At 31.2% G+C, this 9,674-nt stretch overlaps 1 protein-coding gene across 2 annotated transcripts; it reads right to left on the bottom strand.

The window, feature by feature from the left end:
• Positions 1-3,196: 3,196 nt before the first annotated feature.
• Positions 3,197-7,086, bottom strand: LOC148195297 (serine/threonine-protein kinase PBL34-like). Of its 2 annotated transcripts, none has more exons than XM_088094949.1 (6): positions 6,644-7,086; positions 5,431-5,750; positions 5,195-5,330; positions 4,376-4,509; positions 4,175-4,298; positions 3,197-3,988 (listed from the first exon to the last, which is right to left on the bottom strand). In XM_088094949.1, the coding sequence occupies exons 1-6, from the start codon at positions 6,783-6,785 to the stop codon at positions 3,540-3,542; spliced, it is 1,305 nt and encodes a 434-aa protein (XP_087951075.1). In that variant the 5' UTR covers positions 6,786-7,086; the 3' UTR covers positions 3,197-3,539. The 2 variants fall into 2 exon arrangements, with proteins under 2 accessions (XP_087951075.1, XP_087951076.1); XM_088094950.1 differs by having other exon boundaries at positions 6,716-6,811.
• Between the last annotated feature and the right edge of the window lie 2,588 nt (positions 7,087-9,674).

Here is a 9,674-nt window from a genome sequence, read left to right as displayed (position 1 = left end):
CTTAGATGGAGAATGAAAGTTATAAATATATTATAATATTTATGAAAAATTAATTAAGATTTTTTCATAATTAATTTCAATATTGTTTTTAACTTTTAATTTACAAAGGAGAAAAAAATAAATATACACATTTCAATGGATTTTAAATCAATAATTAAGTAAATAAATTTCAATAAATCACATCAATAACTTTAATTAATGCAATAAACATTTTTAATCTAAAAATTAATAAATATTATGTATATTACTTTCGATTAATGCAAATTTTAAATTATTTTCTACAGTTTACGGTTATTTTGAAAATAACATAAAATTTTAAATATTAACCGTTATTTTTTCAGTTTTGTTTAACTCTTTTGAATCACATTAATAAACCGGTTATAATGAAAAGATTAACTTGAGCAAAAAAAAGCATTTAAAATTTATCATTAAAAAGTAACTATATTCATTTTGAAATAAATAAATATCTAACTTTTATTTTTAAAAACAATACTATTATAATTATAAAATATAAACCAAGTGTTTCTAATTAATTACTTAACATATTTATAATTAGTTTATAATAATATAAATCAACTTTTTAAATTAAATGTACGCATATAAAAGATAAAAAGAAAATAAAGTTATCATTTAAATGTCCAACTCATTGTGGAAAAAAAATTAGTAAATTTGTTAACTAGGTTACCACCAATTTAAAATGACCACCTGACTTAAATTTGTAATTTTGTTTTTTAAAACTTTACCTAGATAATAGGAAATTTTGTTAAAGAAAAAGGTTGAGCAATACGAAAATCGAATAAGTAGAGTTGGTTTAAACCATGTTCCTACAGATAAAACCCAGTTGAACCCAAACCCAATGAAACATGAATGATTACATTTGATCACATTGAAGCCCACAAACATTAGTATATGTTATTGTAACATAGTTTCTCTCAAGGTCATGGGCATTAACCAGATTGACCCTCAAACAAGAAGGTTGCTACTTACTTTGGAAGTTCTTGCAGAAAGTCATAATCATGATATGTATGGCAACAAGGATCTAATTTTAGTTCAAAATGATAAGATTCCAATGAACTTTCTGGGAACTAAACATCATCAACATGTATAAATCTTTTATTTTTTAAACACACTGGCACGTACCAGAGGATATGGACTATCTTACAAGAACAAAGAAATGATGCACAATTCTGACAATTTTTTTCTTAAAGGGGGAAAAGGAAAGAACAGTAATAATAGATAAGGAGTTTTGCCCATTGAACCGTATAACCAGAAGCTCATTGTTTCAGAAAAGCAAGGAGGGGAATCTGGTATCATTATGTTCCATTTTTTTTCCCATCGTTTGTTTGATTGCAGTGTTAGTGTTAGTTTTCTCACTCACACTGCTTCCTGGTCCAACCCACCCTAGCTAACTGTATTTGGAGCCTAATTTTTTGTTTACCTGAAGGACCAATGCATAGTGTCAATAATGGACTATACAGATACATTTGGTTTATCCTAATAGTGACAAGATAAGGTCAAAGATTGGTAGATATTTAGTCCAATATTTGAATGATCATATTAATATGCATGCTGATATATTAATTAGGTAATGTGTTTTGGTCTTAAACCATGCCTACTTATGATTTGAGTACACACAGGTTAAATAATTGCCCAGTGAATCTTCTTGCCACTATCTTGGATATGCACATGCTGGTATAATAAGGGGAGAGAAAAAAGTTTTCGTCGCCACCTAAGTAACCACTGAGAAGGCATTATTGCTGGTTTTCCTGCCTTTTACTTTTCTATCTTCTTGTCACGATATGGTATTCACTGGGTTTCTTTCGTGCAGGAAATGAATTGGATTTTGTAAGTGTAGCTTTAACAACTATAATAAAGATACATCACAGACTTTTGGCAGGGCCTATAACAGTGATTGGGTTGCCATTGTACTATTCATTTGTCCCCAGTTAACGAGGATATTTACCTGTTTTTTACCAAGCATGCGTCCTGTCTCAGACCTCTAATATTGCTGAGGTAAATATTGTAAGTTGTAACCTTAAGAATCTTGCTACCAGGGGTGAGTAAGTAGTACATACATGTCTCAGTTTCTTTTGTCAAAAGGCATACACCTCCATGATCCATGATCAGATCAACTCTGTGCTGGACACTGTTTTTTGAGAAAAAAATATTGATTTAAAAGGGTATTTGTGAAAATCAAGAAAACTTGTACCAAAAAGGGTATGCACCAAACAACTTGAAGTTGCAAGAGCATTGTGTTTCAAAAACTTCTTTGGCCAAGAATAAAAGTTCAGTGTGAGAAATTGTTCTTTAAAGGTAATTGTTGTATGAGAAAATTGGTGATGTGTGGTTGCTAGTTAGCATTATACGCACAATCATAAACTTAAATCCCGTGTCATCATTACCAAGGTGAATTCCTCACTGTTAAGCCTCGAAATTTTGTCTTGATTTTTCTAATTTGAGCAATGGATGAGTTGCATGTGACAAAACTATAGAGATGGGGGCAACATGGTCTATCAAAGTATTCTCAATTTGGTCGGGACACCTTTATTATCTATAATGTCAAATCAATGAAAAGAAAAAAGCCTAATCATGTGCCCATAAAAAAGAACAGAAACCTATTCTCTCATGCCAGGCATCTTCAAAAGGAACGGTGCGAGCTTACGAAAGATTACAGCATGATTGATGCTAGGAATGGCATAAGTTTCAAATTACTGACGGTAAGCAGATTCTATATATAATTGCTGCTTTGATATCAAAAGGAAACTTTGTGACTACCTTTCTTACAATAACGAATAAATTAAAGCAAATTCAGATTCCTTTTCCCATTTCAAATTATCAAGCAAGACAGATATTAAGACAATACAGTCCACAGACAGTTATGCTATGCACAAAGACATATATGCTATCAATGTTGGTATCAAGTATATATACTGATTCGCGTGGATATTTTTCTTTAACATTACCCAATTGGAATATAGAATCGGACATATACTGGCCTGCAACAAGTATCTGTCCAAACAATAGAAGATGTTGAACAACTTTGCTTTTAGTGGCCTTAATCTCCTAAAAGTATATACAATGAATACTTACTACGATAAATGCTGCTGAAGATATAAGTAGCAAACAAATTTTCTGAGAAGTGAGGCATTTGGTTCAATAGATTTAAAGATGCATAAAATCTGGAATTAAAGTAGTATAACCAGTGAAAAATGCAATCGATTCAGGTCGCTGAAAAAGACATTCTGAGAAGTGAGGCATTTCATATACATACAGGGGAATTCTCAGTTACAGCATAAGCAAATGACAAGTTTCTTTGCATATTGATGGTTAGCTCCCTAATAAAAGAGCTCAAATAAAATCAATGTATCATCATTCATCACTCTTTCCTCATTCTTCTGGCCCTGACATATTTTAAACACCCAAAAAATATGTAAGCTTGAAATGTCCATCTCCACACAACAACAACAAAGGAGGCATTCCAACCTTGGTTTCAATCAATGATTAAGCCAGCAATAAAGAAGAGGACCATTTTTTTCGTCTCACCGATGCTGCTTGCTGGTATTCAAAGGAGAGGCCCTCATGCTCTTGGATTGTGTGTATGTGATGTGTGGAGTTCCATCTTTCTTCTTCCGTCTCCCTTGTTGGGACAAGCGAGAGTGATAAGACAAAATTGCAAGGTCATTAAGCCCCTGCAATGGAGTCAGCGCTTTCACAACTTCATCCATGTTGGGGCGAGATTTAGGGTCTCTGCTGAGGCAGCTATAAGCTAACTGGGAAATCTTCTGCACTCCTTTTAGAGAATAATTTAGCTCCAGGCGAGGATCCACAAGCTGGTACAGCTTTCGCTTGTCAGCTAAGTATGGCCTAGCCCAAGAAACAAGATTTTGCTCCCCACTCGGACGCTTCTTGTCCATTGATCTTCTTCCTGTTAGTATCTCAAGCAACACAACTCCAAAGCTATAAACATCACTCTTAGCAGTCAAGTGCCCTGGTAAAAGAAAACAAACAGAAAATCATGCAGTTGTTTAGTTCTCATAGGTCTTAGAAAGACTTCTACAGGTGTCTGGATAGATGAACATGCGCTGCCTTAATGTCTGCGCTGTAGCAGAAATTGTAATCCATAATACAACTTTCACCACAGCATATCCAAAGCTTTAAAGAGTTTCATTCTTACCTGTCATGACATATTCTGGAGCAGCATAACCATAAGTTCCAACTACTCTGGTAGAAACATGTGTTTTGTCTCCTTGAGGTCCTGCTTTTGCTAGACCAAAATCTGAAAGCTTTGCATTATACTCCTGTAAGATACGACATGTTAATAAGTAATAAAACAAACTTCTCTGAAACTGATTGGATTATTTCAGTAACCACGTACCGTATCCAGCAAAATATTAGATGTTTTAAAATCTCTATAAATGACTGGTTCTGGACCATTGTGGAGGAAGGCCAATCCTTTTGCTGCACCAAGGGCAATCTTAACCCTGTTGGGCCACGGGAGAGGTACGGTTCCTTCAAATTGTGGCAAAATCGGGACTTTAATTGTTAGATACCGTGATCAAGAGGAAAGGGACCAGAACAGAATAACTAGTTGTAAGGTATGCCAGATCTATCATCATCATCATCAAGAATATGGAAGCAATGAGGGGAGAAGGCAAATAAATAGTGAAAAGAAAAAGTTATTAGATGATACAGAAAAGATTACAGAAAGAGTATGAAGTCATGAAATTTCCTGTTAATATCCTCGAGTAATATTTTTATGTGGTTAATTCTATGGAGTATTTTCAATAACCACAGAATGCATAATTTTATCCTTTTAACATATAAAGTCATTTGCTACTACTCAAGAACACTTCATGATAATGGCATAACATTTTGCTAGCTAATTTTAATTTTTATATAAATAAGACAATAATCAGTTGTGATACAAGTCACACTAATTGCTCCAGTAAATAATTCCTACAAGGGGAAAAAGAAATGCAAAATATATGCTGGTGAAGAAAGAATTCTACAATGTTGCATCAAGTCACAGATTAACAAAAGCAGATCACTTCATTAGTTTTGGTTTATTATTCAAGCAATAGCAATCGAACGATTTTGCAGGAAACCTGGAAACTGTTACCACATAATCTCAGATATGTAGCAGTCCTCATAATTTCTACGTAGAAAAGAAAGGAAAGGCAAGGCAGAAACTAACTTCTGAATAGATGATTTTCTAGACTTCCACGGGTCATAAACTCGTAAACAAGAAGCCGCTGATCATCTTCAATGCAGTAACCGATAAGTTTCACAAGGTTAGAATGGTGAAGCTGTCCAAGAAAGTCAACTTCAGCCTGCATCAACAAAATGTCATGTTACAATTCAATCTCCAACCTATCCTAAACATCACATTACAACACCAATCTACTAACCCAAAGCAGATATTTTACTAACCACCCATTCTCTATGGCCCTGAAGGCCATCTGGCTTCAAGCTTTTGACAGCCACTGTAATCCCTGACCCAGGTTTAGCTGGCGAGGTTCCATCTTCCTCAATCCATCCTTTGAAAACATAACCAAAGCCACCTTCCCCAAGAATGCTATCAGGTCTGAAATTTCCAGTTGCAGCTTTAAGTTCTTGAAATGAAAATTGAAGGAGCTGGCATGCAGCCTTGTTCTCCTGGGGTGGGGGATCAGGGTTATCAGAAGATAATCGAGCTTCGAGGGGAGGACAAAGTTCTCGATTGCTAGCATTCAGGTATCTTGTTTCGCTTGCTGCATCAGTAAAAAATAAAGAATGTGAAGGCTTCCTTCTTGAAATTCCCAATACTCATGAATAAGATTTCTGATAATTGCATTTAGCTTGGTTTTGGATCTGACAATGCAATCGAAACCATCATATCACAACGGATTAAATAAATCCTTAGTTTCTACTTTCAAGCACAAAATTTATAAAGCTTCAAATTCCAGAAAATCCATTCACTCTCTACGGAAATGAAAAATATAAATCCTTTTGAATTTTACAAGGGGGAATAGCTCAGTTTGCTCTGCGCACCACCCCACGTTCCTTCGAAGGAATCATGCAGTTAGCTATGCTTACAGTGTCTGAAACAAGAAGATGGAGAAAAGGGTTCTGAGAACGCACATCGATAAAGCTGAAAAAGATCCATCTTTTTAACTACCCACGTCATAATTAAACTCCATAAAAATGCCTGCCACAGAAAGTTCATTTTTTATATAAAAAAATAACCATCCCAGAAAACTCCATGATTTCAAGCAAACCCAGAATCAGGTATTTCGAAAAAATCAAGTCCTACATTGGCTAAAGACTGTGCCTAATAAGAGCTTATATAGCTTATGCATCTCTCCGTTTACAAATCAAGTTTGTCGGGGATAAGTCAGGCCCAAATTCTAAATAAGGTACTGCAAAACCACAAACTTTTATTTCCGAATTAGAAGGAAGAAGAAACTTTAAGCTTCAGAAAAGAAGAAAGTAAACAAAAGCAGAGAAGAGACTCATGGGGTGTGGCCAAACTTGAAACTTCATTCAGTGGTGAGAGAGAGAGAGAGAGGAGTGACACTAAACAATATAGTGGTTGAGATTCACAATGAAGATGAAGAATTCTCCAAGGTGGAAAAAAATTGTTTATGTTGTGTTGTGTATGTACCTGCATCATAAACGAGACTAGTACGAGGGATAGTGTTAGCAGAGTCTCTGGAAGCTGAAGGTTTGCACGCACCTCTAACACCGCGTTTAAGGACAGCCCAGCAACCGCACTTCTTCTCTGTCTCCATGCTCACAACTTTCATATTAATCACGGACTGAGGGAGAAGATGTTAACCATGGTTGGCTTCAAAGAAAGAAGAGAGTGATAAGAGAGAGAGAAGAGAAAGAGATGGTGTTTGTGTTTGTGTTGGAGATTGCAGGCATCATCATCGCCATCATCGCAGTGTGTACAAAAAGAACTTTTTTCCCACCACCTTTTGTGTGGGGGATGGGAATGGGACACTCTCTCACACACACACACACACTCTCTCACCCTCTGTTTTTACCTTTGTGCTTGAAATTACCAAAACACAACATAAAACCTCATGTCCAACAAAGTTTTAGCATTTTTTTGGAGTGCCTCCTTCGTGCCTTTCACCGCCATTCATTCATTCATCAACCTTTTATACCCACAAAACAAGTACCACATATTTTCAAACAGCTGATACGCATACTTTTCTTTATTCATTACACAGAACCATGTATTTTACTTTATGTTTCTTTAACATTATATTTCCACCTTTTCTTCTACTGTCTGTTTTGAATTATAACTTTTGCAACAATTTCTTAATTTACTTCATCATTTTGTTTTTTGTCCACTAATTATCAAAGTTTTACAATGGGTTTTAATTTTTGTACGTATTAATATAAATACTTTTTGTATTGTCAATCAATCAGTTTTTAAGATAATGTTGTTCGTATTAGATTTGAATAATGTGCCCGCAAAGAATATGATGTTACGTGTCACAGTAGACAACAAATTTTGCTGCTCAACTGTTCCAATGATTATGTTGTAATTTGCCTGTTTTTGTTTCCGTTGTGATTTTATTTGAAACAGAGAAATTTATAGAATATTTTTTTCCTGGTTTAGTATATAAGTCACATGCCTGAATTATGTATCATTGAAGGAAGAATAGTTGATACTATAACACCCTTCCTACAGGTTTCGTTTATTATTATATTATTTAATATTTATTATTATGCGCACTTATAAAACTATAATTATTCAATTTTGATAAACCTCTTCTTTACATAATTATAATTTAATAAAAAAAATTATATTTTATGTAAAATTGCTAATAATATTAAAGTATCTCTCTATATATAATGTAATATAATAAGAGAATAATCTTTTATAAGAGAAATAACTATTGGTTGTAGAATAATACATTAATAGTTCGATTTAAAATTACAATATCACTTAAATGAAGCCAGTTGTTTCCAAAATTACATAATTTATATATTTTAATCTTGATAATTAATTTACAGTAAGAAAAATTGATAACATTGTTCTTTCACAAACACATAACGTATAAAATGAGCATTCTTCAATATTATATTTAAATAGTCAGATAAAAAACACTTATTTTGTATGAAAATATATTGTTAGTCTTCAATATATATATCAACTTCTAATCTTATATCTATTAGTTCATATGCTGAATACAATTATAATAATTTTCAAGCATGAAATAAGAAAGTGAATTATTGAAAATAAAAAACAAAACACGTACATCATATATCAATCAATTTTATTTGATATTATTATTAAAATATAGAATTATAAAATAATCTAATAAATTAATGAAATGTTAACAGTATGTTATTTAATTAAAAAAGTTAGATGATACCTATTTGATTAAAAATATAAATCTTTTAATATTCAATATATCATAAAAAAGTATTAAAAACTGAAATAAACATACTCAACTTTATACTTAACACTTAAACCTATATTATATTATTAATGTTAATATAAATGTTTAAATTAGTTTGTTAGTTAGTTTCGGTAGCTATCATGAGGTGGTGTATCATATATGACATCAAATTAACATGTCAAGTCACAGTGATCTCCAAGTGAAGTAAATTTAAAATGTAAATAAGAAATAAAAAATATATATTTTTTGAAGTATTCTCCCTAATTTAGTGTGAAATATGTCTTAATTTCATAACACAAACAATTTTAATAATGGTATTTTCTTTCATTATTTCAAAGACCATCTTAGTCTTTTTAAAGTCTCAAAAAGGGAATATTATAAGAGAGAAACAAAATTACCCTTTTAGAGTAAGTATTGAATATGTTTGAGAAATTATGTTTTTATTGAGTTTTTTTGTAGTTTTTTATTATCATAGTTTTTTATTAGGTCTGAATGAGTTCAACTCAGTGAATTCATTTGAAGTAGAATTTAATATTTAAAAAAAATATATAATTATTTAACTTATTAAGTTAATTTGACAATTTACTTTAAACTAAAAGTCAATATGAGCGAGTTATTTAAACTTTTATTGATATTAACTTTTAAAAAAAGTATATTTAACTTTAATATATATATATATATATATATATATATATTATATATTCTTTAATAAAAACTTATGTATGATTTTCATAATTATTTCTATAATAGATTATATTTTTTTATTTTATTGCTAAATTTAATAAAAAGTTGATTACATAAAAAAGAAGATTAAAATTTTAAATATATATTTTAGTTATTCAGTCAATTTTGTTTAACTAATAATATTTTAGTTATGTCAGATATAAATAAGTTTTAAAAATAAAACTTAGAACTGATATTTTTATCTATGTCAACTCCATTGATTTAAATATTTTCTGAAATGAATTTGATTCATTTTTTATATAAAACAAAAAAATATTTAAAAGTTAGATTAAATTTTTGTTCATTCTAAAATTATTATAAAATACCACATTTTATTATCAAATTAAAATATAAATTATTTTCTTTATAAATTTTATGTTACTTAAAAAATGTTGGACATACCATTTATTAAAAATAATGTTTTACATTATTTTTACAAAATAATATAAAATGATTTAATTCAAAAGAAAAATATAAATTTTATAATCATACTATTGGAAAATATATTTAACTCCTATAATATATAATCATGCGAAAAACATATCAATAACC

The sequence above is a fragment of the Vigna umbellata genome, chromosome 7, assembly GCF_029865625.1.
Source record: "Vigna umbellata cultivar VRB3 chromosome 7, Vumbellata_1.0, whole genome shotgun sequence".
Classification (NCBI taxonomy): domain Eukaryota; kingdom Viridiplantae; phylum Streptophyta; class Magnoliopsida; order Fabales; family Fabaceae; genus Vigna; species Vigna umbellata.
This window is presented reverse-complemented; position numbering and strand designations above follow the sequence as displayed.

Excerpts from the sequence above, each read along its gene's own strand:
- LOC148195297 (XM_088094949.1), bottom strand. The coding sequence starts at position 6,785 with ATGAAAGTTGTGAGCATGGAGACAGAGAAGAAGTGCGGTTGCTGGGCT. Across the intron at positions 5,331-5,430 it reads AGGGCCATAGAGAATGGGTG|GCTGAAGTTGACTTTCTTGG; the intron begins GTTAGTAAAATA and ends TTGTTGATGCAG. Across the intron at positions 3,989-4,174 it reads TCCAGAATATGTCATGACAG|GGCACTTGACTGCTAAGAGT; the intron begins GTAAGAATGAAA and ends TTCTTTTACCAG.